We start from the raw sequence: 14,324 nt of genomic DNA, 5'->3' as shown, positions 1-14,324 counted from the left end.
AGTATACCCTTTCCCGGACCAATTTAGGTCACAAAAATACCCGAATCTCCTCCGCCACCCATAACCACCATGAGCAGCGCCAAATCAAGAAACTTCCGTCGCCGTTCCGACGAGACCAACGACGACGACGACGACAATAAACCCACCCAATCCAAACAACCCCCTCAATCCAAACCAACCCAAAAACCTAAAAAACAAAATCTTCTTTCATTTGCAGACGATGAAGAAGAACAAGATTCACTTAAAATCACTCCTAAAAACCCTAATAAGCCCACAACTAAACCCACCAAAACGCCGTCGTTTTCATCTTCTCATAAACTTACTTCTTCTAAAGATAGAAAAACCACCAAAACGTCGTCGTTTTCAACTCCCCTTCCTTCCAATGTTACCCCACAAGCTGGTACTTATACTAAAGAAGCTTTACTTGAATTACAAAAGAATACCAAATCCTTATCTGGGTCTCGCCCGAATACCCGTCCTTCTCAACCCGACCCGGTTTTCGTCTTAAAAGGTTTGGATTCTTTAAAACCAAATAGTAGTATTAAAAGTAGTTTAAAAAATTTAGATAAAAATAATGTAGGAGTTAGTAATAAAAATGTTGATGATGAGGGGTCATCAGATGATGGGGATATGGATCAGAAGTATATCGATGAAATACGTGCGAAACGAGAGCGGTTAAGGCAGTCGAGAGCTGCCGCGCCGGATTTTATATCGTTGGATGGAGGTAGTAATCATGGGGAGGCTGAGGGGTTGAGTGATGAGGAACCCGAGTTTACGACTAGGATTGCTATGATTGGGGATGTTAAGAAAGGCGTTTTCGAGGATAGTAAAGAAAACGATGATATTGAGGTTTATGATGAGGAGGATAAGTTGTGGGAAGAAGAGCAGGTTCGAAAAGGGTTAGGGATACGGAGGGATGAAGGCGGTGTTGTTAGTGTTAACGGTGGAGTTACGGGAAGTACAGGGCAGAAGTTTGTGAATTCGAGTGGGAGTACTAATGTTTTTACGTATCCGAGTATTGGTGGTATGAGTATTGGAGGATCTAGTGGATTGTCGTCGGGTTCAGAGAGTGTGTCAATTGCACAACAGGCCGAGATTTCTAAGAAAGCTTTGCGCGAGAGTCTTGCGAGGCTCAAGGTATGTGTTTATTTGATTTTGTAAATGATTAAGTTGATATCGTATGTTTTCCTTATATGTTGATAATAGATTGTCATAACACTAGCCAAATTAGGATAGCCTAGTTTTGACAAGTGCCAATGTATAAGATAGTATTTGAGGAAGACGTGGTAAGTTAGAACTTAGAACGTCTTAGGCCTGTAACTTAGAATAACGACTTGGATCTTGCCAACCGATATCACTAATTTCTAATTTCTTCATGTTTATCAAGAGTGGCTTACCTAGGTACTGTTTCGTTAGTCTGTTTTAGTTGTCTATGTATAATCAAGTCATGGAGAAAGTAAGCATATTTAGATGATAGTATGACTTAATAACTATAAAATCCCTAAATAAATTATAAATTAGGTACACCAGTTCATTAGTCCTTGTTGCTGCAATTACTTTTAGTTATACGTTCTATTCTATTGACGACAGATAGGATTCTAATGAAATTTGATAAGCACCTGTGTTGCAATTCACTCCTTGTTTCCGCGTTTTTAAAGAAGTTGCCTCGAGTTTTATGTCTGAAGAACTAACAGTTGGGTACTCAAGCAATTATGCATGTTTTATGTGACATCTTGAAGACCTTTCTGACTGTCGCATAATGAAAGCATCTATCTTGTGTCTGCGTGTGCTTTAGTAAATTAGTTAGAATTATGAATTATTGTTGGTTAGCTCGAGCAAAGAAGTTTTTGTTTATAATCTTATTCTTGCATTCAAGTTTAGCTTTGTTTTCTTGTGTTGGGTATCCTAAACTAGTTTCTTATAGCTCGTACCTTTAAATGCTTCCCAGTCTGATGTATCTAGGATCTTAGGCTTTTAATTGGCCTTTTTTGTATCTCTACCTTGCATGACATCTCTGTCTTTTTCCTACCATGGTTTTAAAAGGTGATACACATGCCTCACATATATAGACCTCCCTTACCACCAACTACTTGTATCACCCTACATATCGTATTCTAACAGCAAATGATTAAAAATACTTAAAAGTTTACATCTGTGTAACAAAAATAAATAAGATAATTCTCACATACCAAAAGTTGGCTATTCGCCACAATTTCAAACGTAACAAATTAACTAGAAATTAGTAACTATCAAAGTAAGGTAAACACAAGATTAATAATAGCTCTCTAATATCTGCGACAGATGCGTTGGGTAGGACATGGGAGAAATTCAGGGCATATTAGTAGGAGAAGTGACCGTTTAGTTTTTCTGTGGCTGCAAGATGGGTTAACTAGAGGCAGAGGCGGTACCAGAAAAAAATATCAGAAGGGGCAAAATTGTGAAATATAAATTTAAAAGAGGTCAAAATGTTAAAGACCTATAAGCAATTTTTTAAAATCGATGAAAATTTTGAAAATAAATGACAAAATCTAAATTTTGAGGAGGGCATTTGCTCCCTTTGCAGTTTGTCCCCCATGTGGTACCGCCCCTGACTAGAGGTGACGTTCTTACTACGTAGTAATATTTACAAATAAATGGGGCTCAAATGGAAGTCCAATAGCTCCTGGCTACAAACCCAATTAAAAATACATAACACACGAGGGGAAGAAAACCCTGAAGTGCCGATTATATGCTTCATTGTGTCGCCTCATGTATGAATATCGTGTGACTAACCTAATGCACTCTTGAGTCTTGCTTACGGCTAGGTTCTTCTTTGCTCTTAGATGTGCCTTTAAAAGCCAAGCTTTTTACATGTAGTCAAACCACGCATCATAGTATCATACTCATGATTGTATGCTCTTCTTTGCTTGACTTAATACTTCTAACTTTTACCAAACAAAGTCAAAGATGGCATCTGAGTTCCGACCATTATTTTGTTGAATTTAAATGTTGTTTTTCATCTTTTAGCTTCGTTCATCACTTTTCTGTTTTAAACAATTTTTTAAAAATGTATTTAGCATTGTCTATTGTAAGACAAGACTCATAGAGTCATAGGGTAACAAGTGAAATTTGGCCAATTTGTATAACTTAACGAGGTACAGTTTTTTACATTCTGTCTAAATATGTGTTGAAGATTAAAAAAAAGAAAATGGGTGCAATTGTACGACATAAATGAGTGAAAAACATTCTCTGTACTTGACTTTAAGCTTTCAGAAAATCACTGTAATTGCAGAGATCCCATAAAGACACTATCTTGGAAACCCTGGATATTTGTATTGATTTTTTGTTTGACTTTAGTTTTTAGGATAATATCATAGAAATAGTAATATGCTATATGATATTATCTCATTTGTGGTATCTTATAACTTGGATGCTGGTACCTTGTCATCTTTCTAGTTTCTACTTTGTTTGGCGTCTGAGGCATGTCTCATATTAGGATATTTTTTTTTATGGGAGTCCCATGTATTGTAACCATTTTCTGATTAAAATTAATTAGCTTGGGTAAAACCCTTTACCACAACTTGGATGCTCATTACCTTATAAGTTTTTTGACTTCTTATGTAATGTCATTGTATTCCCTCTCGTCTTTTCAGGAAACTCACGGTCGTACATTAGCATCTTTGACAAAAACTGATGAAAACTTGTCTGACTCCTTACTGAAAGTTATGGATCTTGAAACGGCTCTTACTGCTGCTGGCGAAAAGTTCATTTTTATGCAAAAGCTTCGTGACTATGTTTCAACTGTATGTGACTTTTTGCAGGTAAGAATATTATTTAATTCATACATAAAGTACCAATAATTTTTAACTTGTTTCTTTCATCATCTATCTGCTTTATCTGCTCTTCCTGACAGTGTACAAGTGTGCAAAGTAGCAAACTAATTATATTTCTGTTTCAAATTTTAGGATAAAGCTCCATTCATAGAGGAGCTGGAGTACCAGATGCAGCAGCTTCACAAAGAACATGCAGAAGCCATCATGGAAAGAAGACAAGCAGATAGTAATGATGAGCTAATAGAAATTGAAGCATCCGTTAATGCAGCAAAGGCTATTTTGAACAAAGGTGGCGCCACTTCTTCTATGGTTGAAGCTGCCAGTATCGCTGCTCAGGCGGCGTTGACTGCCTCACGAGAGTCAAAAAACCTTCCTGCAAAACTAGACGAATTTGGACGGGATGTGAATTTACAAAAGCGTATGGACATGAAACGAAGGGCTGAATCGAGGCAACGCCGGAAAGCACGATCCGAATCCAAAAGAATTTCCTCCATGGAAATTGATAATTTCGTAGAAGGAGAATCGAGCACAGATGAAAGTGATTCTGAGAGCACAGCTTATGAATCAAACCGTGATCAGTTACTTCAAACTGCTGGACAAATATTCAGTGACGCAGATGAAGAATTCTCTCAACTTTCTGCAGTTAAAGAAATATTTGAAGTTTGGAAAAAAGATTACTCGTCTAGCTACAGCGATGCATACATGTCATTGAGCATACCAGCAATCTTCTCTCCTTATGTAAGGTTGGAGCTTTTGAAGTGGGACCCACTTCATGACGATTCAGATTTTATTGATATGCAGTGGTACGTACGCTCTGCTCAAATTTCTTGAACCTGAGAGGAATATAGCCCAGCAGTTAAGTGGGTGAGTAAATTGCTGGCTTGGTCAAGGTTAATATGACGTGGATGTCCACCTGTCTTGATTCAACCAACAAAATTTGCTCTGTTTTTTCTAGGTAGTTATTTATTGGACCCACGGACCATTTCTTTCTCTTGATGTTTGATTTATGTTTTCAGGCATGAGTTGCTGTTTAATTACGGGCTGCCCGAGGATGAGAGTAATGTCGACCCAAATGACGCTGATGTCAACCTAATACCTGATTTGGTTGAAAAGGTGGCAATTCCTATATTACAGTACGAGATAGCTCATTGCTGGGATATGCTTAGTACCAAGGAGACAAAGTATGCTGTAGCCGCTACAAGTCTGGTTTTTAGATATGTTCCACTTTCCAGCAAGGCTGTTAGTGAACTTGTTGCTGTTCTTCGTGACCGTCTTTCTGCTGCCGTTGCTAATCTAATGGTATGCAATTTATCTCTTCTTTTTTAACTTTAGCAAGTTTTAATAAAATATTGATATATGTTGCTATATGGAATCTTTGAACAGGTGCCAACATGGAACACTCTAGTATTGAGGTCAGTGCCAAGTGCGGCTAGATTTGCTGCCTATAGATTTGGAATGTCAGTACGTTTGATGAGGAACATTTGTTTATGGAACAAAATTCTCTCAATGTCCATTCTTGAGAAGATTGCTCTTGATGAGCTTTTAAGTGGAAAAATTATCCCGCATCTTCGAAGTATCCAGTCAAATATTCATGACGCGATCACAAGAACCGAGAGAATTGTTGCATCAATCTCCGGTGTGTGGGCAGGTCAAAGCGTTACTGAACGGAGGTATTGTTTTTTAATATGATATCTTAAAATCATTATTAGACATGCTTGGCATGATGTATATTTCGCATATGTGTTGATCTGCCTTTTTTTCAGCCCAAGACTGCAACCACTGGTGGATTACTTGCTGGTACTCGGAAAGACACTGGAGAAGAGGCAGAGTTCTTCGGAGGCAAATGAACTTGCTCGCCGATTGAAGAAGATGCTAGTGGAACTTAATGAGTATGATCACGCCCGTCACATCTCCCGGACCTTCAATTTAAAAGAAGCTCTTTAATCTCTTTGTAGAGATATTTCTGGCTCATGACTTTTCAGTTAGCCCGGCCTTAGATCACGCCCGTCACATCTCCCGGACCTTCAATTTAAAAGAAGCTCTTTAATCTCTTTGTAGAGATATTTCTGGCTCATGACTTTTCAGTTAGCCCGGCCTTAGATTACCTGTAAAATTGTTTGATTTTTCTTTCAAGATTATACTCCTTACAATATAGTGAAGAGTACTGCAAGTCTTTGGAGTAACCAAAACCGATCCTTAATGTGCCAATGTTACTATCGATACTCGTGTCTATTGGTCCGCTATGTACCTGATGTACTTGAGTTCTTAATGGAAGTGTTATATGCAATATTTCAGCTAGAAGGAAAAAATGTAGCGTTTATTTATTGATTGTAGCGTTTATTTATTGATCATATTGAGAATCGAATATATATTTTTTAAAGGGATAATGGCATACGAATGTAACCACGTATGACAAAATGGTTATGTAATGTAGTAACCTACTCAGGTGACTATGTAATGTATGCACCTGTGTTTTTTGGCTATATTATGTAAGAACCTTTTTATTTGGGTCAATCAATGTAAGGACCTATGTATTTTTTTTGGCTATACTATGTAAAGTCCGTACATATTTTAAATAGTATAGCAAAAAAAACATAGGTGAAGACTGAAGAACTAGCAACACCCTTTGATCCTGGTAATTCTCAAGGGTCTTGCTTTTTCATGTTTTGGATTGGTATAATATACTACAAAGGCCTCCTCTCCATATGTTTTTGGCAAAATTTAAACCCATGACCCTTGGGATTTGAACTTGTATCGAACATATTTTAACACTTGTTAAGTAGTGTTTGCTATACGAAGGAAGCTTTCTCATTGTTGGGAATGCTTAAATAACATCCGTCCCATTTTAGTTGTCATGTTGACTAACTTTGACCGTAAATAACTTTGTTTGTGTCATATAACACTTTATATAAAATATATGAATGGTTTTTAATATACTTTTCGTCCATATAAGTTCCATCAACTAACATATAGTACAAACAAAATTATTTACGGTCAAAATTAGTCAATATGACAACTAAAATGGGACGGAAGTATATAAATATTATGGCTATGGTGACACTTTTTACAGACTGAGCCACTGAGGGGGTTCAGCAGGCAGGCCGCAGGCCTATTAAGGTGCAGGGTTCCATTACTAGTCTGGCCCAATTAATGCAAAGTTTCATCTTTTTTATAAAGTTGAAGTGAATACGCAACTAGTCCATTATAGGCCCAACTTCCATATGAAAAAAGAATTAAAAACAAAGGGATTATGATACGAAAGTGTAAGAAACTATGTCATTTTATCTATGTTATGTAGTTTATTATACATTTGTTTATTGTATGTAAGAAACTTGTTATTTTGGTCAAAACCATGTAAGCCACCGGTTTCTACTAGTTATTCCACCTTTTTTTATTATTAATAATTCTCCCAATAAATTGTCATTAACCTTAATTTTCCCTTATATAATACTCGTGACCCTTTTCTTGCAAATTTTCCCTCCCACAATTCCTCCAGCCACCACCATGACTTCTACTTCTAATGTTCACCCACCAGGCACCACCATGCACCACCATTGTCGATGATCACCCAATAGGAAAGAAAGATATATCAAAGGGGTTTTTATATCCGGTGGGGTTTTTTCCTAGTAACAAATTAGAAGAAAAAGAAAAAGAAAATGACTGAAAAAAGAGAGGATGGTCGGATGTTCGCGATGGTGGCTGAATCTTGGTAGTGATGTCCGGATCTTGATAGTGGTCGTCGGATATTGGTGGTGATGGTGGTGGCCGTATTTTAGTGGTGTTGGCGTATCTTGGTAGTTGTTTCTTTCCCTTCCCGCCGTCGTCTTCCACTATTTCCCTTTGTTCCTCGCCACTGTAGCAACCCCTCACCAACTGCCGCCATTATGTTAAGTTATTTCGGCTAGAAGGAAAAGGTTGTGGCTCTCGAGATTGAATGTCTCGTTTGAAAGTAATGTGATGAAGATTTTTGTTCTCTGTTTTTTTGTGATTATTTGGGCTTACTACTTACTTCTGGGCCCTTTATGGGGTAGATATCGAAGAAGACAATGGGTTTTTTGGGGGTGTGATTTTTAGATTGTAATAGTGTTTGTTTATCTATATATATGTATATACTGTATAATGTAACAAAAAGTGAATGGTAACCGGATAACTTTGAAACCGGTAACCGGTATGTACTTTTGACCAAAATAACAAGTTTCTTACACACAATAGACAAATGTATAGTACACTGCATAACAAAGACAAAATGACATAGTTTTTTACACTTTCGTGCGATAATCCCTAAAAACAACTAAAGGGCCAAATTGCCAAAGTAATTGCCAATAGATCAATTGGTAAGTTTTGCATATCAGATATAATTCATATTCTAATTTAATTAAGCTTTCTAGGGTTTAAAATATCTTGAATTTCAATTACTCGTATTAGAAAAGGTTTCAACTTCTTATGCTCTCAAGTCTCAATATACTTTGTAGTCTTTGCCTTAGTAGCTGTTCGACTTGTGTTCTTATATAAACCGGAAACATAAGTTTGAAGATATATAAACGTTTATTGGCTTGAAGACTTTCTTTGAATAAAAATATTATAGACAACTGATATGATGGTATTCTTGTATGAAATGCTTGATTATGTTTTTCATTTGCAATTGATGTTGCACACTCTACTGTATTGTTTAGCTTAATTAAGTGTGGAAAGGAGAGAGAGTAGAGGAAAACTATAAAATTCATTCTTAAGATTTTTTGAAGTGTGGAAAGGAAAGAGGTAGAGAGGATAAAATCCATTCTTAAGATTTTTTAAGTGTGGAAAGGAAAGGAGTGGAGAGGAGAAGAGAGGAAAATGTAGTTGTTTTTGCTTCCAAGATTTTTTTTCTCATTTTTGAGGTGATTAGAAGGAAAACTTCCTCTCCCCTCTCCTTTCTTCTCCACTCTTAAGCCAACTAGAGTCACGGATCGATATACTTTTAGGACATCTTATGGAAAACAAAAATAATCAAGAAAGTCTATTCTTTTTATTAAAAACGTGATCCTTCAATGTCGGTTTAGGAAGGTAGGCACCAAGTTGCTAGAATAAACTTCGTTATATCATTAGTCTAAACATATATCTAGAAAGAAAAGTAAGACACATGACAAGATCATTAAAGGTAAAAAAAAAAAAAGAAAAAAAAACATATATCAATATCTAAAGTGATCGAGCAAATGATTTACGGGTCATCTAATCTGAAAGCTAGAAGCAAGTGTATATGTAATGGTGATGCAAACTATATCGTCACCTTCTCATCATTATAGTAATGCCACTACCTTGGCATATGTTTAGAGTGAGAAAAAGATTGCAAAGAGAGAGACAAATCAAATCATAATTAAAATACATATTCCACTACGTAACAAGAAACAAACTAGTTTTTTCTTCTTCCAAAAAGCGACACTTCACAATGTTTGGTTTCTCTTCTCACGAAAAAGATCTATTATTTTTCATGATATAAAGAAAATACAAAAGAAGTCAAGAAGACTACAAATGTAGTACTTGCTTTTGTTTTTCATACACACACTTTTAAAACCATATTAGTAATAAGCAAACCCATGTCAAAAAGACTAAAAAACAAAACAAATTAAACACAAGAAAACAAAACACCCCCACACAAAAGAAACAAACTAGACTTAAGCCCAAAATCTTGAGGAAAAAAAGCCCTAAAGATCGATTAGCTAGTTAATTAGAAATCATCACTCAAATGCATATATATTGTTAACTAAAGAGACCTATGATGCTCAAGGATGTTGATATTGTTTGTTCTTTGTCTCTTTACACTCCCAGACGAAGAATCATCCCCATTTGTTTTTTCCATCACTTGTTTAAACGCTTCTTGAATCGTGCTTATTGAGTAATTCACCATTTCTTGATCATCGTTTCCGCTTACAAGATCTTCCGAAGTGATGAACAAAACATTCTTTACGCGTCCACCAAGGGTTGTGATCTCGGCCTTAAGGGTTTTTAGTCTTAAGGCCTTTAAAGTCTTGATGAGGTCTGGTAAAAGATCTGACCGGTCCTCACAGCATAAAGAGGCTCTGATTACAAATCGGCCATCTTTATCAGATGCATTGTCTACTGTCAACTCGTCGATCTCCGTTGGAACTGGACTTTGTTCAGCAATTATCGATGTTTGACGTTTTAGCTCCTTCACATGCTGTATCACTTCAGCTAGCAATGAAGCCTTATCTGTCTAAAGATCATAAACAAAATATTAATTAGAACATAAATTGTAGATTATGCGTGTAGAACAAATTTGGTGTAAAAATATGTGAAATTTTTATTTTTTTACTTCATTATTTACACCATAAGGTTTTCATGATAATATTTTTTTGCAAAATTAAACTCTTATTTACACCTGAACATCCAACAATTATCGAATATTAGTTCGATCATCTATATATATAAGGTATGGTAAAAAAACAAAATTAACGCCGATGTGTAATATGGTCAAAGTACTTATCATTATTTAGACACAAAAATTATAGATCTTTTCAGCCTAAAATTTCATATTTGAGTTTTGATGCATTAGCTGTTGAAGATGGTTAAACGAGTCCAATTAAAGATGAAATGATACAACTTTTTTTAAAAGATGGGAATCAATTGCTCGCAACAGGGTATCTAGCTTACGTTGTCTTAATTAGGTCCGCATATACGTCGATCAATACATGAAATAGACGTAGAAGTACTCAAAACCGAACAAAAACATATTACTGTATTAAAGAAATTATGAAAACCAAAAATGTCAGACCTGTACGTGTAACTACATAGTTCGTAAAATAAAAATAGAAAACTTTATACTTGTTGTTCATATAAAACTCATTGATTTTATGCTGATTACTATGTAACAAATATATATATACATATATAATATGTAATCTGCTTTTGTCATTGAGTTGTCACATTGTGTTCTAGGGTTATCATGTTCGGTACTGTTGAAACCGGCCTATCAGTTTTGTTAAGCCTGCTCTCCCTTGAAAGACATGCAGTACGTAGTTAACATAAAATTTTAAAGGGGATAGATTATATACGGTTGGCAGTATATAACTCGGCTCCTGCACCCTCACAATCAGGGGATGGTTTAATCACGTGTAAGTTGAAGAAGATGATGTTTGTGAGAGTATCAATAGTCCTGTTACCATCATAATAGATTTTCCCAATTTTAAATTATATGCACACTTAATTATCCATTCAATTCTCGTGTCCTTCAATTCTATTTTTCATGTACGTGTCATTCTTTCATAAAAGTATAAAACTATGATTGTCTCACAAACATAGCAACCGGCCACAATATATGAACATGCAATATATATATATATATACATGGTGCACGCACGTCTCTTGTCACACTAGAGTAGTAGACCTAATTAATTAGTTCATGTAACCTATCCTACAAATGTAATCTAATATTATACAAGTGACACTTAATTAAACTACAAGTAACATATATATATGATCACATGAGAGACCAAGGAGAATGACCACTATGCTAGCTAGTCCCTTGGGTGTACTTTTAATGGATTACAAGGGTACGTTCTTTTAACTTACCTAACAATCTAACATGCTTCATATCACATACATGATCATGTAAACACACAACATTGACATTGTACACTTTGATGTCTCAATATACTAGCTTTTATATATATATATATCCATCTATATATATGCATGTGTGAATAGAATGAATGTGGAGTGACCATCATTATATGAAAAAAGAAAACAAAAGATGGTGGGTTCTTGTAGATATAAAAAGATATACTAGTTGATGATTTCAAAACAATACTAGTATATAGCAACTTATGTATATCATGAGTGTTTTGGTAATGATGGGTTGGTTTTAAAGCATGGGCGTGGTGCATAAACACACACATATATATACACATAGTGTGTGTTTTATGTCATGACTGACACAAGAATGCTTAGTTTGTCTGGTGTTGTTTTAGTAGGAATAAAAGTGTAGTTTCTTTTCATAATTTCTTGGACTTCAAAAACACCGGCAAGAAAGTTTGCATACCAAGCTTTTTAGTTCTCTGCTCATTTGGTTCCTCTTTATCTTATCAACTTCTTCAATTGCCTAGCTACATTTCTCTCTCTCTCTCTCTCTCTCTCTCTCACTAGCTATATTCTCATCAACTCTTGAAAGATAGATTTTTAACAACAATCTTTTGTACAAAGTGTATCAAGAAAAATCATTATTTTGAGCTATAGATAAAAAGAATGATCTATATATCTTTTTTAAAAATTATCTATTGATAAAAAAAAATTATATCTATATATCATTATTTTCTGGGTCCTTTTTATATAAAGGAGTTAATTAATTAAAAATAGTTATATTAGAATTACAAGTATATATAATAGACAAAGAAAGAAAAATAGGTTTAACATATCAGAAAAATGAGTATCTGACTGATTGACAGTTAAGCTTAAGTGTAGAACCACTCAGATACTTATTAATTGTATATATACAATATACATAGATATATATAGATACTTACTTTAGTAGTGCTTGGAAGTAAGCTTCTAAGTTTTGCAAGATGATTATTGATACGTTCCCTACGACGTCGTTCGGCTTCACTATGGCTTTTAGAAGCTGCTAAAGCTTTAGCATCCATGATTTCTTGAGCAGTCATCTTACCCATATCAGTTTGGAAACCAAACGGGCCGGATCCGGGTTGACCAAGTGTCTCAGATAATAGAGTCAACTGATGATGATGATCCGATGACGTACTACCATCATATGCAAATTGCAAACGATGATGACCATGTACCCTTCTATTAAACAAACCAGTAGTATAGGATGATAAGGTGGTGGGAAGTGGTGGAGGTGGAGGGAAGTGAAACGGGTCATGGTCTCGGGTCGGGTATTGAAGAAGTGGATTATTATTGTAGTTGGTATTTTGATTAAATACTTGAGGAAGGGAGCTCCATGAAGATGGTTCTTGATGATGCATGATTTGAGATATTTCTGATGATGATGAATTAGATGGAAACATTAACCTAGCTGTTGTCATGTTGCTATATGAATAATCATTAATCCCCATGTTGTTGTTGTTTTGTTGTATTTCTTGAAGAACTAATTGTTGTTGATCTTGAAATTCAACGTTTTGATTTTGATGATGATCACCCTCTTCTATTACAACTACCTCTTCTTCTTTTTTATCACACATAATAGTTTAACTCAACATCCCTCAAGAAACATCCCACCCTTTTTTGAACTCATGCATAAATCAACACATATAGATATATTTGAAAAAAGAAGTTTATTCTATAGATTGAAAACCCTTGACAAAACTTGACTTTATATCTAATTCTCAAAAGAAGTTAAAACCAAGATTTTTTAGATTAAAAAGGAAAGATAGAGAACTTCTTGGATAAAAGAAGATCTTAACTTGATGGTTTCTTGGAAAATTAGGTTATGTTATGTTTTGTATGATCTCTAAAAGATTTGTCTCTTGATGAGTCTCTAGCTCTCTCTAGAAATGGTAGGTTTTAGTTTGTGAGGTATGATGTAGGAAGAGGAAGAGTTGGAGGGTGGTGACCCTTTTTATTCTAGTAAACAATAAAGTTAAAAGCCTTTAGCTTTTGTTCCTTTGTATTATAAAAAATTGTTTTTATCTTTTTTGATTTTTTTTTTCTCATTTTGGTCCCTCACAATCCTATCTAGCTCTCATTCCATTATCTTTTTTTTCTCACATACATATATACTTTTTGATACATATATTATAAACTTACATTCTCTCTTCAGTCATACGTACAAACAATCTCTCTCTCTCTCTCCCACTCTTGTATCTAGAGAGAGGGGGGACAATTTAGCTTTCCTTTCTTACTACGGCATTAATGTCCACCTCTTTTATCACACACTACTATATATCCATTTCTGTAGCTATCACACTTGTGCCTTTTGCTTTAAATAATTTACCATTTTTAACTATATATATTTCCTTGTAAACTTCCTACCTACATATAGATAGATTCATACGACTATCTACAATTATATAATATATATTCATATACTAATGTACAATAAATATTGTGCTACTAATGTACAATAATAATAATATTGTGCTACATATATAACTGTATATTAAATAGCTAAGTTGCTTAATTACCTTTCAAAAAAAAAAAAAGATAGGTTTCTTAATTTAATTATGATTGGTTAAAAAAGTGAATCATGAGAGAGGGTATACAGTGGGAAAGGTGAAAGAGGGAATGGGGGGAAACACGAGCAGAACACAGTGAATACAAAACACACAGTTTGTCGACCGACCAAATTAAGACAATAAAAACCAAGAATAAAGCAAGCACACACACACACAGAGAGAAAGAGAGAAGAATAATGATGGAAAAGGGAGCTCTATATATATATATATGTAGCTTTTCTTTGTTCTGTGGCCTATATGTTGTTAATGCCTTGATCGGTCAAAACATATTTTCCATTCTCTGATAATTTTAAAAGCTTATTTCTTCTATGGTTTATGCTTTATTTACTAC

General features: G+C 34.9%; 2 protein-coding genes across 4 annotated transcripts; one reads left to right on the top strand and one right to left on the bottom strand.

Annotated features, from left to right (window-relative positions):
- On the top strand, window positions 1–6,330 carry LOC122596055 (transcriptional repressor ILP1). Of its 3 annotated transcripts, none has more exons than XM_043768559.1 (7): window positions 1–1,137; window positions 3,633–3,800; window positions 3,945–4,615; window positions 4,829–5,111; window positions 5,196–5,482; window positions 5,576–5,706; window positions 5,810–6,330. In XM_043768559.1, exons 1-7 carry the CDS (start codon window positions 70–72, stop codon window positions 5,857–5,859), a joined length of 2,658 nt encoding a protein of 885 aa, XP_043624494.1. In that variant the 5' UTR covers window positions 1–69; the 3' UTR covers window positions 5,860–6,330. The 3 variants fall into 3 exon arrangements, with proteins under 3 accessions (XP_043624494.1, XP_043624496.1, XP_043624493.1); XM_043768561.1 differs by having other exon boundaries at window positions 5,576–5,720; window positions 5,824–6,330; XM_043768558.1 differs by having other exon boundaries at window positions 5,576–6,330.
- Window positions 6,331–9,477: 3,147 nt separating this feature from the next.
- On the bottom strand, window positions 9,478–13,166 carry LOC122596514 (transcription factor bHLH30-like). Its single transcript, XM_043769102.1, has 2 exons — window positions 12,329–13,166; window positions 9,478–10,023 (listed from the first exon to the last, which is right to left on the bottom strand). Exons 1-2 carry the CDS (start codon window positions 12,998–13,000, stop codon window positions 9,553–9,555), a joined length of 1,143 nt encoding a protein of 380 aa, XP_043625037.1. The 5' UTR covers window positions 13,001–13,166; the 3' UTR covers window positions 9,478–9,552.
- Between the last annotated feature and the right edge of the window lie 1,158 nt (window positions 13,167–14,324).

This window comes from Erigeron canadensis, chromosome 4 (genome assembly GCF_010389155.1).
Source record: "Erigeron canadensis isolate Cc75 chromosome 4, C_canadensis_v1, whole genome shotgun sequence".
NCBI lineage: Eukaryota > Viridiplantae > Streptophyta > Magnoliopsida > Asterales > Asteraceae > Erigeron > Erigeron canadensis.
This window is presented reverse-complemented; position numbering and strand designations above follow the sequence as displayed.

Excerpts from the sequence above, each read along its gene's own strand:
- LOC122596055 (XM_043768559.1), top strand. The coding sequence starts at position 70 with ATGAGCAGCGCCAAATCAAGAAACTTCCGTCGCCGTTCCGACGAGACC. Across the intron at positions 3,801-3,944 it reads CTGTATGTGACTTTTTGCAG|GATAAAGCTCCATTCATAGA; the intron begins GTAAGAATATTA and ends TTCAAATTTTAG. Across the intron at positions 4,616-4,828 it reads GATTTTATTGATATGCAGTG|GCATGAGTTGCTGTTTAATT; the intron begins GTACGTACGCTC and ends TTATGTTTTCAG.
- LOC122596514 (XM_043769102.1), bottom strand. The coding sequence starts at position 13,000 with ATGTGTGATAAAAAAGAAGAAGAGGTAGTTGTAATAGAAGAGGGTGAT. Across the intron at positions 10,024-12,328 it reads TACTTCCAAGCACTACTAAA|ACAGATAAGGCTTCATTGCT; the intron begins GTAAGTATCTAT and ends TATGATCTTTAG.